General features: G+C 42.0%; 1 protein-coding gene across 3 annotated transcripts; it reads right to left on the bottom strand.

Moving 5' to 3' along the window:
* Window positions 1–927: 927 nt before the first annotated feature.
* TSEN54 (tRNA splicing endonuclease subunit 54) lies at window positions 928–15,388 on the bottom strand. 3 transcript variants are annotated; one of them, XM_007482657.3, is made up of 11 exons: window positions 15,222–15,388; window positions 14,682–14,846; window positions 14,316–14,379; window positions 14,130–14,213; window positions 9,411–9,509; window positions 6,764–6,816; window positions 5,315–5,419; window positions 4,352–5,013; window positions 3,812–3,872; window positions 3,273–3,389; window positions 928–1,491 (listed from the first exon to the last, which is right to left on the bottom strand). In XM_007482657.3, exons 1-11 carry the CDS (start codon window positions 15,305–15,307, stop codon window positions 1,341–1,343), a joined length of 1,647 nt encoding a protein of 548 aa, XP_007482719.1. In that variant the 5' UTR covers window positions 15,308–15,388; the 3' UTR covers window positions 928–1,340. The 3 variants fall into 3 exon arrangements, with proteins under 3 accessions (XP_007482719.1, XP_001377652.1, XP_007482720.1); XM_001377615.4 differs by having other exon boundaries at window positions 3,273–3,392; window positions 15,222–15,385; XM_007482658.3 differs by lacking the exon at window positions 9,411–9,509 and having other exon boundaries at window positions 3,273–3,392; window positions 15,222–15,387.
* Between the last annotated feature and the right edge of the window lie 3 nt (window positions 15,389–15,391).

The following is a 15,391-nucleotide window of genomic DNA, read 5'->3' on the forward strand; positions in this document are numbered from 1 at the left end:
TTTTGTAGTCAGTGTTTCCATCCTAATAGAAGACATACATTTAAGCCAGAAGTGCCCAGTGGAGAGAGTTGTTTTGGGGAAGTGGATGGAGGATTCCTGGGGAGGGGGATAGTGAGATGTCCTGGGTAGATGGCTGGACTTGAAAGGAAGGTGAAGCTTTGACTGACATCTAATTAACTTGAGATCTCCTCACCAAAACCTCCCCCTAAACTCCTCAGGGCACACGAATGGCATCGATCTGATTTTAACAAGTAGCTGGTAGGGGATAGGGGAAGGAATCTGGGCACAGGTTGAGACAGAGAAGCTGCCTGGCAGCCCTTCAGTTGGTAGCAACAGAACCAATATGAGGGAGCTGGTGAATGTGGGAACTACGAAGTCAGGGGGCACACGAGGACTCCATGAGTATGTCCCATAGAACAGCTGTTGCCATATGGAGTGATTTAAGAGCCAATGACTTGTTCATAACTCTCTTATATACCCATTTTCTTTACCCTGGCACCTTGAAAGTTGGCAAGAGCTACCATCCTGTTTATGCAATCCTGTGCTTCAAGAAACTGATCCACCATCTATCACAAAAAGGATAGGAGCAAGGAGAAGGGGTCCTGAGAAAGGAAAGGGAGAAAGCTAGGGTCTACTCTACTCTCGTTACTCAAAACTCCAAAGCAGAAGAAAATGCTTTAGACTCCAGTGATGCCAGGATGCCTATTCATTTGGTTCGAGGCAGATAACATTCTTGTCCCTCAGCCCCACACCCCAGAAATGAGTTTAGATGGAAGAATAAAACTGGATGACATGGGTCTTTGCCCTGCAGGTTAAGAAACAAGGTAAAGATAAGGAATGAGCCCTCCATTGCTTCCAGGTAGAGGAATTGAATGGGCTGAAGGTGGGAAAGTTAGATTTGACAAACTACCCCAAAACACAGTCACATCAGACATAAGAAAGAGGTTTAATGGCTTTAGCTTTGTCCAGGTTTTCCCAGATGCAATCCAAGTTCTCTTACATTAATACAGGACCAAGATTCTGTCATCTGGCCTGTGGGAAGAAAGGTACTAGGTCCCAAGGGCAGCACAGAAGAATCAGAGCAAGCAGGAAGACTGTCCCCCCAGTAAGGCAATACAACTTGCCTGGCATTTTTCAAGCCTGCTCTTCTGTGAAGGTGGCTTAAGCCGGAATGAACACTGGTAAAGCACCAGACAAAAAAGTCCAATGCAGGAGACAACTGAAAATGAGGGGTATGAGTGGTAAGTCATTCCTGCCAAAATGGAAGCAACGTTTTTCTCTATCATATTAACTCTGACCTAGGTCAGAGGCTATCAAGATGAGGTCTGGAGGTCAGCTGGTCAATGTGCCAGGTCCACAGGTAATGTGAAATCTCTGAAGCTATAGAAAGCAATATCACCATGATCCACCAAGGCGAAGATCAAGGGAACATCCCCGCTCTGGAAAGACAGCCGCTTGAGGGTGCGGAGGTCTGGTACAGGTTCATCAAATCTGCAGAGATAAACAAGTCTTTGAAGGAGTTCACAACAACAGTCAAGCCTCCCAAGTTCCCTCAGATTTCTCAGCCCAGTGTCTTTGAATAAGAAATTAATGGTTAAGGTGAAACAGCTCTGGCTCAAAGTCTCCCCAAGGCTCAGGAACTCTGGCTTTGTTTGTGGGTCCCTTCCCACCTTGTCTGCTGTGAGAAGTGACAAAAGATATGGCAGAGACCCCTGCCTCCCCTTCTCCTTCCCCACCCTGTCAATGTTCCCAGAAAAACAGGTGGTATTTTTATAAAGACCTTCCTTGGGGTAGGCGATAGAAGAAAATGGTTTCAAGTTGACTTCAGAATTACAGGGTAGGGAAGGATCTCAAAAACCATTTCTCAGAGATTCTTAACTCTATCAATATGACTAATTTCTCTGTTTATTTTTTAAAACCTTACCTTCCATCTTAAAATCAATATTGTGTATGGGTTCCAAGGCAGAAGAACAGTAAGGGCTAGGCAATGGGGGTCAAGTGACTTGCCCAGGGTCACACAGCTACAAAGTGTCTGAGGGCAGATTTGAACCTAGGACCTCTGTTCTCCAGGCCTGGCTCTCAATCCACTGAGCCACCCAGCTGCCCCTAACTGATGCATTTTAAAACATGATTCTGAGAAAAACTCCCTAGGCTGTCCCAGATTGCTAGAGAAGTCCATGACACAAATAAGGTTAGGAACTCCTGATCCATCCCAATATATATGAATCCCTTCTGTAGTATCTCAAGTAGACTGCCATTACTTGAAAATCTCTCAGGGAAACTCATCACCCCTGGAGGTAGCCCATTCCACTTTGGGCCAGCCCTCACTGTTAGGAAATTTCCTATGCAAATTTATCTACTTTCACCCCTTTTGCAAACTCTTCCCTACTCCCTCTAATTCTTCCTAGTTCTGTCCTCTGAGGTCAAGCTAAGCAGGCCTCATTTTTTTTTCTACTGATGGTCCTTAAAATATTTGAACACAGCTTGCTAGGGGTCACAGTGGATAGAGCACCACAGCCTGGAGTCAGGAAGGCTCATTTCTATGAGTTCAAATCCAATCTCAGACATTAGCTGTGTGATCCTCTGCAAGTCACTGAACTGTTTCCTCATTTGTAAAATGAACTGGAGAAGGAAATGGCAACCTATTCCAGAATCTCTGCCAAGAAAACCCTAAATGGGTCGTGAAGAGTCAGACACAGGGGCAGTTAGGTGGCACAGCAGATAGAATGCCAGGCCTGGAGTTGGTTCCAGATACTACCTAGCTGTGTGACCCCGGGCAAGTCATTCAGCCTTACTGCTGATCTCTTGACTGTCTTCTGTCTTAGAACTGATATCAAGGGAGCAGCATACTAAGTAACTCAGTAGAATTCCAGGCCTGGAGATGGGGAGGTCCTGAGTTCAAACCTGGCCTCCGACATTTCCTGGCAGTGTGGCTCTGTACAAGTCTCTTAACCCCAATTACCTAGCCCTTACCTCTCTTCTACCTTGGAATTGCTACTTGGTGTAGATTCTCAGACAGAAGGTAAGGGTTTAATTTTTTTTTTTTAATTCTAAGATGGAAAGGAAGGGTTTTAGAAAAAAAAGTTGGACACGACTGAAAAAAAGATTCAACAACAACCCATACCTCTATTAGTCTTCTGATCACCAACCTAAATATACCCAGTTCCTACATCCGATGCTTTGTGGCATGATCTTGAGAGAAAGGGAGATGGGAAAGGGGAGAAGAGAGAGCTGGTTTGCTTCTAGGCCTCAGCTCTTATTCTGGTTCATACCCACTGATGCACATCCGAGCATATGGCTTTCCTGGGTCATTTTTCCGGAAACTGGATACACTATCTGCTTGATAGATGTTAAAAATGATCTCCATGTCCCCAGACTTCTCCAACAGCCTACTGATAGACCCACAGAAAGGAGATTAAGGGGCCATGAGAACAAATTGAAATAAGGGGGAAATTGGGAGGAGGAAAGGAACAAAGCATTAGAAAGCAACTACAGTGTGCCAGGGATTGTGCTTTACAAATATTATTAGTAGGACAGGAACTAATATTCCCAGACACTTTCTCTATTCCGATCCCTGAGGCCGAGAGCTCCCAAGTCTATTCATTCCAGTGCTCCCACCCCTATTTTGCTCCTGGAGAAGACAGCAGTTGCTGTCTGGAGAAACTGATGGAGGGGTTTCTCCCTTCCATCTCAATTGCTTTATGGCTAAGATCAAAACTGAACTTTTGGTGTGCTGAGGACCCAAAGCTCCTAAGAATTCAAAGGGGGCTCCAGCCTCTGAAACAACAGAAATACTGCTTTAGAGACCTACCCATCAACTTCATCAGTAAGGTGCGTGGTCTTCAGTAAGGAGATCTGTTGTAAGACACTGGCTGCATTCAGAAGGAAAAGAGTTAGAATCCACCGTGGAGTTGTCCTCTGGGAATTAAACTGAACACTTAAAAAAATAAACAATCAGGAGGCAGCTAGGTGGCTCAGTAGACTGAGAACCAGGCCTAGACTTGGGAAGTCCTGGGTTCCAGTCTAGTCTCAGACACGTCCTACCTGTGTGGTTGATCCTGGGCAAGTCACTTAACCCCCTTTAACCCCCCCCAATTATTTTTTAATTAAATTATTGTTGTATAATTTAATAAATGTGTGATATTATATTAATAAAATAATATATTAAAATATTTAATTTTAATGTATAAAATTGTATATTTTATATATGCTCTTATAAAACCATATTCTGTCCCAAAGCAATAAGGCCTACCTCTTGAAATAGCATACTAACGTGACCCTGATCTCCCAGAATTCTGTGAGGGACAGAGGGGTGAGGGTGGGGGCCCAAAAGATCAGAAGACAGTCATACCTGGGCTGGCTGCCTGGTCAGGGCTCAGCAGGGGAGTGACTGGCTGATTCCACAAGTTGGGGGGTCGGTTCCAGGTGTTCTGCCGCCACCTCCTCTGTAGCAGCTCCTTATACTCCCGCCAGCTGGTGCACCGCTGCACCTCGGGGTCTGCATTCACATCGCTTCGGAAGGGAGCAGACCCCCTCTGCTGCTCCCGCTCCCTCCTAGAAAGCTTCTCTTTCCGTTGATTCAGCAGCTGGCACCAAGGGGCTGCATCAATTTCCCGTGCAGTGACATTCCCCGGGAGCAATTCTGGGTCTGGGGCAAGTAGCAGGGTGTGGGGGTGATCGTGGGCCATGTTAGGAAATGCGATCTGATCGAAGTCCCATCGTGGCTTAGAAACTCTCTGGTTCCCATCGTTCTCTGCTGCTCGAGCCTCACTTCTTCCTCCTTCCTTCAAGGTCCTTTCATGATGTTCTGTCTGGCTGGGGACTGGCTCTGGGAATTCCAGAGGCTGACTGCAGCCCCCTGGACCCTTCACATAGCCTGATTCCTGGGGTTTCTCTTCCAGGCATCTGCTGTTCTGGCTGGGGGCAGAGTGGATTGGAGTTGCCTGACTTTCATGGGCCCCATCCAGCCCTGAGGGGAGATTCTCCAGTGCTTTGGGTTTCTTATCAGCAGACCTGCAGGATGTGGGAAAGAAACAGATCTGATCCCAGCGGGGTCACCAGTGGAGGATGCCATCAGTCAGCCCTAGGGAAGAAGAATTTCTGGCACCATAAAACAACTGGAGAGAAGCTAGGCTGATTTCCGGCCAAAGTGGCTGAATGTTTGGTGCTGGGTTCTCTGGGAATTTAGTGCTGATGGGGAGGCACATGCTGCCCTCGTCATCACTTGCTTCCACGAATCCACACACCTAGGCCCTTCATAACTCCATCCAACCCCCCCAAACAGCCGGGGGCTGTTAGAACTGGGACTCGTTACCGAGGACTAGAATTCCTCCTTTTCCTCTTGCCATGCCACTTTTCAGAGCTCCGAGAATTTCCACAATCCAGATTAAGCTGCCTCTCATAGGGGGATGGGACCAAGCTGTGGAAAAACAGAAAGTTCACTGAGCCATTTTGCTAATCCAGCATCCTCTGAGCTATATCCCCCAAGGCCAAGTTAGACAAAAAGAAGAGATGATAGAGAACAAAAGAAGAATTGGAATGAAGAGAGAAGACGCCAACCAGCTAGTTTTATTTGCACTAAGTGACCACATGGGGCTTCTGGGATAGGAGAAACTTCCAATATTCTTACCTAGACCTCTTTATAATCAGTGATACACAGGGATAAGAAGACAAATCCAGATTTAGAGAACAGGGTTTAACTAACTGGCCTTGACTTGATGAATTTTAATATATGACAATAATTATTCTATTATATACTAATAATTAATGACTTAACAATGTTGAGAATAACAAGACTTTTAAGCCTAATAATATAAGATATTACCAAACAGATTAAGAAAGATTATATTGCTGATTACTTGAGGGAAGGGATACTCATTTACTGTATAATCAAAGTAAACTGAAAATAGTTCTATGTTAGATACTTTATAAACACAAATGACATTTATGTAATGCTTTAAGGTGTGTAAAATGCTATCTGTCTGAGCGGCTAAGTAGTACAGTGCATAGAGCACTGGGCATGGAGTCATATGACATCTTCCTAAATTCAAGTCTGGCCTCAGATACTTCATAACTGTGTGACCCTGGGTAAGTCATTAACTCTATCTGCCTCAGTTTCTTCATGTGTAAAATGAACTGGAGAAGGAAATGGCAAACTGCTCAAGTATCTCTGCCAAGAAAATCCTAAAAGGTGTCATGAAGAGTCAGACATGACTGAAATATTATCTATCTCAGAATAGACAAAGAGAACCAAGAATTTCCTTTCACATTCTCCATCTCTCTATCCATCTCTCCATCCGTCCATCCATCTCTCATTTGTCTATCTATCTACCTACCTATCTATCTGTCTATTAATAGAAGGAGGCAGAGAGGGAGTGCAATGTACTGCATGTCCCCATCCTACCCTCAGGGGCAGAAATAAAAATCACCCCAATTTTTCTGAACCCTATTCTCAGCTGGCAGCTTGATCTCTGGGCTGTGGCAGGTGGTCTAAGATTCTTACGGTCCCAGTTTTTTGTGTCTCTTTTCAGTGACTTCAGACCACAGTCTTTTAATGACTCCCATCAGTTTGCAAGCTTTTTTCCAGTATCCTACTTGACCTAATACAGTCAAGTCAGGGCTTGAGACCACAAGAGATTTAGATATCTGATGGACCTAACCTAATTACATGGTGGGAAGCCCCAGCTGAGTAGACCTTCAGGGTCAATAGAGAACAACCAAGTTGCCTAGGATCTCAGTTCTACAGCAGCCTGAAAGGTCTTACCTAGGTTGGAACCTCCGAACCACATAGCCCAGTCTCTTCAGGTGGCTGAAAACCTAGGGAAGGAAGGAGGAGAAGTCAGACATTCACCCAAATCGGAGGAGGAAAGGAATCTTCTGGATAGTCTTCATCCTGACACAAAGGTTCCAACAATGGTTACTCAGCATTCCTTCTTGTATCTTGAGCTCCCCAAGGGCAGAAACTGGATTGCTAGATTTTTGTCTTCTCTTTCTTGCCTTGTTTTCTAATACTTCCCAATTCCTCTGTTGCCTCCATCCATCAAATCCTTACTTAGTACAGGGTTCTACACACAAATCATGACAATTCAACAACCAGATGGCTCTTGCCATAAGTTCCACAGGAATGTTGTTTAATTATTTTTCATTTGTGTCCTCCTCTTCATGACCCCATCTGTGGTTTTCTTAGAGTGGTTTGCCATTTTCTTTTGCAGTCCATTTTATATGATGTGAAGATGGGATTAACTCTCCCCTGCCCATTTTTAGATTTAATCACCAAAAGCGTATAGCCCCCACTTATCGTTAAGTATGGGGAGGTCTGTGATCCATGTGCGTAATAGTGGGTGATGAATCAGAAACCCACTAAGCAAAGCTATAGCTGTAATTGGTCCACGTAAAATGGAAGGAAGGCACAGGAAGTGATGAAAGGAAGGGTCTTTAAAAGTGGCAAGAACTTCCTGTGACCAGCTCTTTCACCTTCAAACTTGGCCCTGGAAGAGCTCCAGCTGGGGATCTTGGACTATTCTTCCATTTCCCCTTGGAACTACCATGTGGGTGAGTGAAAAAGGCTGACTCCCTTTCCTGGCTTTTCTGGAGGTACTTAGCCTCCAGAAAGGTTCCTACTCTTGGAGGAAGCCTCATGGCTAAAACCCTTGTTTAATTTACCTTTGGGCCGCCCTCTACTGGGGCCTCTGAAGCCATGCCTGGTTCAGACCCAGCTAGAATTACCTACTCTCTCTCATTTCCTTACTTTCACTCTTTCTCCTTTTATAAATAAACTACCAAAAAATGTTCTTCTGACTTGAGTAATAATTTCAGTGACCACACTTTTATGTATTTAGTCCAACCCTTTAAATTTTAATCCTTACACAGATAAGGAAACTCAGGCAAACAGGGTTAAGTAACTTGTCCAGGGTCACACTATTAAGTACTTTTCTGAGGCCAAATTTGAACTCAGGAAGTCTTTTTGACTCTAGGCCTGGCATTCTAGCCACTGAGTCACTGAGCTGCCCAGAGGAATTCCATTTTGAATGCTTGGGTATCTGCCTCCCTCCAAAATGCAAGAAGAACATTCCTGGAATAACTTAATGCTACTCCTGGCTAATGAGTCAAAGTCCTAGTTATGACTCTGCACAGGAAGGTGATAGGACCTTCTCTTCCATTTCTTGACCAGTATAAACTTAGGACAACCTACATGGCTCACATTTATATAGTGCTTTTAAAAAACAAAAAACTTTACCTTCTATCTTCAAATCAATACTAAGTAGGGGGCAGCTGGGTGGCTCAGTAGATTTAGAACCAGGCCTAGAGAAAGGAGGTCCTGGGTACAAATCTGGCCTCAGACACTTCCCAGCTGTGTGACCCCGGGCAAGTCATTTGACCCCTATTGCCTAGCCCTGACCACTCTTCTGCCTTGGAATCAACACATAGTATTGATTCCAAGATAGAAGGTAAGGGTTTAAAAAAAAAAAGAATCAACACTAATATATAAATACTAATAATACACAGTATTGATTCCAAGATAGAAGGTGAGGGTTTAAAAAAAAAAGAATCAACACTAATACATCAATACTAATAATACACAGTATTGATTCCAAGATAGAAGGTAAAGGTTTAAAAAAAAAAAGAATCAACACTAATATATCAATACTAATAAAACACAGTATTGATTCCAAGATAGAAGGTAAGGGTTTTAAAAAAAAAAGAATCAACACTAATATATCAATACTAATAATATACAGTATTGATTCTAAGATGGAAAGTAAGGGTTTTAAAAAAAAGAATCAACACTAATATATCAATACTAATAATACACAGTATTGATTCTAAGATGGAAGGTAAGGGTTAAAAAAAAAAAGAATCAATATTAATATATCAATACTAATAATACTAATTATTGGTTCCAAAGCAGAAGAGTGGTAAGGGCTAAGCAATAGGGGTCAAGTGACTTGCTCAGGGTCACACAGCTAAGGAAGTGTCTGAAGCCAGATTTGAACCCAGAATTTCACATCTACAGGCCTGGCTCTCAATCCACTGAGCCACTACTTGCCCCTATATAGTGCTTCACAAAGGTGTCCTGAAAACATCCTGGTGAGGTAGGTCATACTAGTTAATTATTCCCATTTTATAGATAAGGAAACTGAGGCTCAAAAGTTAAATTAGAAGGCTTGCCCATGGTGACCTATCTAATTTAATTCAACAAGCCTTTATAAAGTGCCAATAAAGACTACACACACAGGAACTGTGCATACAAGGACAAGTCCCAGGCCTCAAAGGTCTCATCTTTTAACCGAGATAATAAATATTGGTCCTAGGCTTCTAACCTGTGAGCCCATAGATGTGAATTCCACTTGGGGTCTTTGTTAAGTGGGAGTTTCCTGGCCTGAGGGTATATGTGTGGGGAGGAGGAATACCTGATACTGCAAAAAGCCTATGGTATCCTGGGTCAGTAGCATCTCATAGGCCTCCTGGATGGACAAGGGCAGGTCCTGATAGAAAAGCTGGATGGATCCCTGGAAGGGGGAAAACCAAAGCTCTGATTATATGCCCTCTCTCTTCCCTCGATCATGAACATGCACTTACTAAGCATTTACAATGTGCCAGGCCCTGTAAGAAAGGCTGGGGATACCAAGAAAGACAGAAATAGTCACTGCCCTCAAGGAACTTACATTCTGATGAGGGAGACGAGGTGCAAACAACTACATACACAAAATATCTGTCTGTCTGTCTGTCCATCCATCCATTCATCTATCTATCCACCTACCTATCTATATAATCTGTCTATCTATCCATCTATCTGTCTATCCATCTGTCTGTCATGTCTATTTGTCCATCTATATAAATGGGAGGAAATTTATTCCTTACCTTTGCTCTCCCCTTTCCCCATATTTGTTTGCCATCACAAAGAGCACAGCTATGAATATTCTTGTACATGTCCAAGGCCATACTTCTTGAAGGCTATACCATCAGAACACAAAGCTCTGGCAAGTCTTATACCAATCTGGAAAATCTTTTGAGCGTGGGCCTGGTGATGGACTATAGCTCATCTAGGTCAAAGATTAAACCAAAAGGCAGCTAGGAAGCACAGTGTATAGAGTTCTAAGTCTAGCATGAGGAGGACCCAGGTTCAAATTCAGCCTTAGACACCTTTTGACTCTCTGACCCTGGGCAAATCACTTAAGCCCAATTGTCTAGCCCTTGCCTCTATTCTGTCTTAGAACTGATACTGAGAGAAGGTAAAGATTTGAAAAACAGAAAAAAAGATTAGACTAAATTCAAAGTGGCTCATTACTAGGTTAACTTAAGGGTGATACATTTGTCAGCCATAGAAGCTCTTTAATCTACGTTATAGTCTATGTCAATAAAGGAGGAGATATTTTGGGTAATATAAGTGATACTAAACAATTTTAGGAAAATATATTACTGGGGGGCAGCTAGGTGGTTCAGTAATTTGAGAGCCAGGCCCCAAGACAAAAAGTCCTGGGTTCAAATCTGGCCTCAGACACTTCCCAGCTACGTGACCCTGGGCAAGTCACTTAACCCCCATTGCCCTGCCTTTACCACTTTTCTGCCTTGGAACCAATACACAGTATTGATTCTAAGATGGAAGATAAGGATTAAAAAATATATATGTTATTTTATCTCCATAAAATTTTGACATGGAAGGTTATCCTTGATGAATAGTAGATGTAAAGAGGCAGGATTGTGCAAATTATATGCTGTATCAGACTACATATTTACACACAATTTATTGGAAGCTACGTTGAATTTAAGATTTTGCTGTGCTTACAATTTGACTATTTAAAAAGAAAAAGGAAGGGAAATGTGGTATAGAGGACAAATAACCACGCTCAGTATAAAAAACAAGGGATTCAAATCCCAACCCTGATATATGCTAGAGGTGTAATCCTGGTAAAATCGCCTTCAGTGTTCTAAGCCAGACATGTCAACATGACTCCTAGGGGCAGGAGGTGGGGGCATGGGAGTTTTGTATACAGAACCAGTATAAAATATAATTAGAAAAAATAAAATTAAAAAAAAATGTAATTAGAAGGGGCAGCTAGGTAACATAATGAATACAATACCACCTCTAGAGTCCGGAGACCCAAGTTCAAATCTGGTCTCACATACATGCTAGCTGTTTGACCTTGGGCAAGTCACTTAACTCCAATTGCCTAGCCTTTACCACCTTTAGGCTTTGGAACTTTAATAACTTCAGAGGTATAAAAGCTCCAAACTTAAGAAAAACAGCATTTTAAAGATTAAGTAGTTGAAATTTTAAAATATTGGTGTTTCTTATTTAATGTCAACATAAACACAATCGTGTACTACATCAATATAACTTGGTTTTCTTTTCTTTTCTTTTCTTTTTAAAAACCCTTACCTTCTATGACCTAGCAGTACCAGTTCTCAAATTGTACTATAAAGCAGTAATCATCAAAACAGTTTGGTACTAGCTTAGAAATAGAATAGTAGATCAATGCAATAGATTACATACATAATATATAGGAGTAAATGACCCAGAAACCTAGTTTTTGATAAACCCAAAGACCCCAGTTTTGGGGATAAGACTTCACTATTTAACAAAAACTGTTGGGAAAACTGGAAAATAGTATGGTAGGCACTAGGTACAGACCAATATCTCACATTCTATACCGAGAAAAGGTCAAAATGGGTATAAGAATTCGATATAGTGAAACCAAAACTAAATTAGAGGAACACAGAATATTTTACCTGGCAGATCTTTGGAGAAGGGAAGAATTTATGACCAAACAAGAGATAGAAAATATTTTAAGATGTAAAATGAATAATTTTGATCATATTAAACTAAAAAAAACCTTGTACAAACAAAACCATTGTTACCAAGATTAGAAGGGAAAATTTTATAATAAATTTTTTGATAAAGTTCTCATTTCTCAAATTTTTTACACAACTAAGTCAAATTTATAAAAATACAAGTCCTTCCCCAATTGAGAAATGGTCAAAGAATATAAACAAGTAATTTTCAGATAAAGAAATCAAAGATGTCAGTAATCATAGGAAAAAATGTCCTAAATTACTCTTGACTAGAAAAAATGGACCTCACACCTCAGTCAATAGGACTGTAAAGGAAATTGATAAATATTGGAGGGGATGTGGCAAAAATGGGATAATAATGCATTGCTGATGGAGTTGTGAACTGATCCAACCATTCTGGAGAGCAATTTGGAAGTATGCACAAAGGGCTATAAAACTTTGCATACTGCTTGATCCTGTAATACCAATTCTGGGTCTGTATACCAAAAAGATCATAAAAAAGGAAAAAGTACCTACTCATAGAAAAATATCAATAGCAGCTCTTTTTTTGTGGCGGCAAAGAATTAGAAATTGAGGGGATGTCCATCAATTGTCAAATGGCTGAACAAATTGTGGTATGTGTTTGGTGATGGAATACTATTGTGCTATAAAAATGATAAGCAAGATGATTTCAGAAAAAAGCTGAAAAGATCTTCAGGAACTGATATAGAGCAAAATAAGTAGAACTAGGAGAACATTGTAAACAATAACAGCAATATCGTATGATGATCAAATGAAAGATTTAGCTACTTAGCAATACAACAATCTGGGACAATTCTGAAGGACATCTGACAAAGAATGCTATTCACCTCCAGAGAAACAACTGTTGGAGTCAGATGCACCTCAAAAGCATGCTATCTTTCACATTAGTTTATTTGGGTTTGGTTTTATATAAGTATTCTCTTACAGCAATGACCAATACGGAAGTATGTTGTCATGATAATAACATATAATCCAAATAAAATTGCTTACTATCCTTGAGAGAGGGGAGGGGAAGAAAGGGGAGGAAGACAATTTGGAGCTTATAATTTTGGAAAACATGTTCAAAATAGTTATTACATGTGATTGAGAAAATATCTTGGAATATAAATTAAAAACAACAATAAAACCCCCAAATCCTTACTTTCTGACATAGAATAGATACTGTCAGTTCAAAGGCAGAAGATTGGTAACTATGAGATAATTTGATTTAGTGAGTCACATAGCCAGAAAGTATCTGAGGCCAGATCTGAACCCAGGATTTCCCATCTTCAGGCCTGGCTCTCAATCCACCGAGCCACCTAGCTACTGCTACAAGTTGATTTTCAAGATTTGTAAAAATGATCAAATAAAATATATTTTAAAAAATAAAATAAAATAAAATAAAGATTTGTAAAAATGTACACTAGGAGTTTCTCAGTATCTGAAAGGATTGACTTTGTAATTCTGGCCTCAAGATCACTCAAAGAACAAGGTTTTCATTCAGATAGTTTTGTTGTGATCCCACATGAAAAAAGTCTAAAAGAAATAGCCAAGTGGCCAAGGCAGAGGAAGATTTTTACAAATCCTCCTTCCTCAAAATGTCATCCAGAAATATTAATGAATACATGCAATCATACTGCTGTAGTTGTCTCATTAAAGTGAAAAAAATGTAATATATTATTCAAAATTCACTATTCTATAGAAGCACAAATGAAACTTAAATAAAACTTTCAAATGCTTTTTTTGTGAGCTTATAACATTTATACTTCTGAAGGTTTATTAAAGCTTAAAACTTCACTAAGACTCTTGGGGCATCCTCTATAGTGGTCATTCAATCCATTCATTCATCAAATATTTATTAAGCACCTATTATGTTCCAGGAACATAGTCTATAGATATATAATTGAAGTATTTGTCTTGATTTTCTAATCCTAACCAGTTTCTGAATTTCTTTTTGCTTGGACATCCCATACTTAAATACTTACTTAAATAAATTAAATTTTTACAGACTCAACACAAGACACTTTATAGTTTGCAAAACTTTTTTTTTAAACCCTTACTTTCTGTTGTAGTAACAACTCTAAGGCAGAAGGGGTAAGAGATAGGCAAATGAGGTTAAAGACTTGGCCAGGGTCATACAGCTAGGAAATTGTCTGTTTGAACTCAAGTCCTTCTAACTCTAGGCCTGATGCTCTATCTATTGTACTACCTATCTGCCCAGACAAAGCCCTTTCCATACAAATTATTATCCCTCTTTTACAGATAAGGCAACAGAAGCTGAGACAGACAAAGTGTTCTGAAGCACGGGGTGCCCATCCCATTTTATGCCAACTTACACATTCCAGCAAGTACAGGGCCTCTTCTGGATATAACCGCTGCTGACCCCCTTCAGAGAAGCCCATGGTTTGCCAGAATTTACCCTATATGAAAGAGACAGTTGGTTATAAAGGTGAGGGGTCCCCTATAGGTGCCCCAGGGTCCCTCCTATCCACCTGCTGCTGGCTTGGGGTACTAGCACTCACCGCAAAGGATTTCAACGTTACCACCCCATCCTGAGGACTCCATTCAGCAGTCACCAAGCTGCCCCTGGATAAGGAGTAGAAGAAAAATTGGTTAGAAAATTATAAAAATTTATTTTTAAAATTCTGAATTTGAATCCTGGATTTGGGGTCGAATTCCCAGAACTGCGGCCCTTCTTGAGATTTTCAGAATATCATATTCCCTTCCTCTTCCTCCTTCCGTGCCCAAAGGCTTTGTTAATATCCAACAGTGGTCAGCCCTTCACTCCAAACTCTCACTCTCTGTCTTCCTTTAGTTTATCTATCTCTGTCTGACTTTCGGTCTCCGTCTCTCCATCCGAAACCCCCTAATTCTGGAGTCTCGCCCACCGTCGCTCCACTCGCTCTTCCGCAAAGAGTTTCCAAAGCTCCTCCCGGCACAGCCGCAGCTGTTCCTCCTGGGCCCTGGAGCCGTCGGGGAGGAAGACCTTCTGGCCATGCGAACGCAGGGGCAGCTTCTGGTTCCGGGAACGGGCTGCAAATAATTCCTCAGCGCTGTGGGAAGAGAAGAGAATGTCGGGGCTGCGAGGGGTCGAGAGAGAACCAAGACCACGGAGTGCGGGGTGACAAGGGGCCCCTGCCCCGTCTGTCCTGCCTCCCAGTCTTTGCCATTTTCCGGTCCTAGCTAGTCACCCTACACTACAGCATCTCTTCTCTTCTTCCCTTTCTCCTTCATCCTCCTTCCTTTCTCCCAGAAGCACTTAGACCCTCATTCCTAACTCTGTCCCGCTTCTCCAGAACTTACTCCTCCAACTCTCCCCTCCTTTAGCCCCAAACTACCCCCGCCCCCACGTGGTCTACCTGCAGAATCTTAGAGGATTTCCTGGGGGCGCCACCCCTTCAAGGTCAGCCCTCTCCACCCAGGCTCACCTGAGCACTCGGCCAGCGGGAACTAGCACAGCCTCGGGCTCCAGCTCGGGCTCCGGCTCAGGCTCGGGTTCCAGAGCCGGATCCATTAGGCAGACATAGGCAACTCGGAGCCAGGCAGGCCCTTTCTAACTCCGCCTCCTGGACTCCGCGCGGCCCTAGAGCCCTTTGGA

This window comes from Monodelphis domestica, chromosome 2, assembly GCF_027887165.1.
Source record: "Monodelphis domestica isolate mMonDom1 chromosome 2, mMonDom1.pri, whole genome shotgun sequence".
In the NCBI taxonomy this organism is placed as follows: domain Eukaryota; kingdom Metazoa; phylum Chordata; class Mammalia; order Didelphimorphia; family Didelphidae; genus Monodelphis; species Monodelphis domestica.

Coding starts and splice junctions, on each gene's coding strand:
- TSEN54 (XM_001377615.4), bottom strand. CDS start 15,307: ATGGATCCGGCTCTGGAACCCGAGCCTGAGCCGGAGCCCGAGCTGGAG. Junction 14,380..14,681: donor GAAGAGCGAGTGGAGCGACG/GTGGGCGAGACT, acceptor CTCCTTATCCAG/GGGCAGCTTGGTGACTGCTG. Junction 14,214..14,315: donor TAACGTTGAAATCCTTTGCG/GTGAGTGCTAGT, acceptor TCTTTCATATAG/GGTAAATTCTGGCAAACCAT.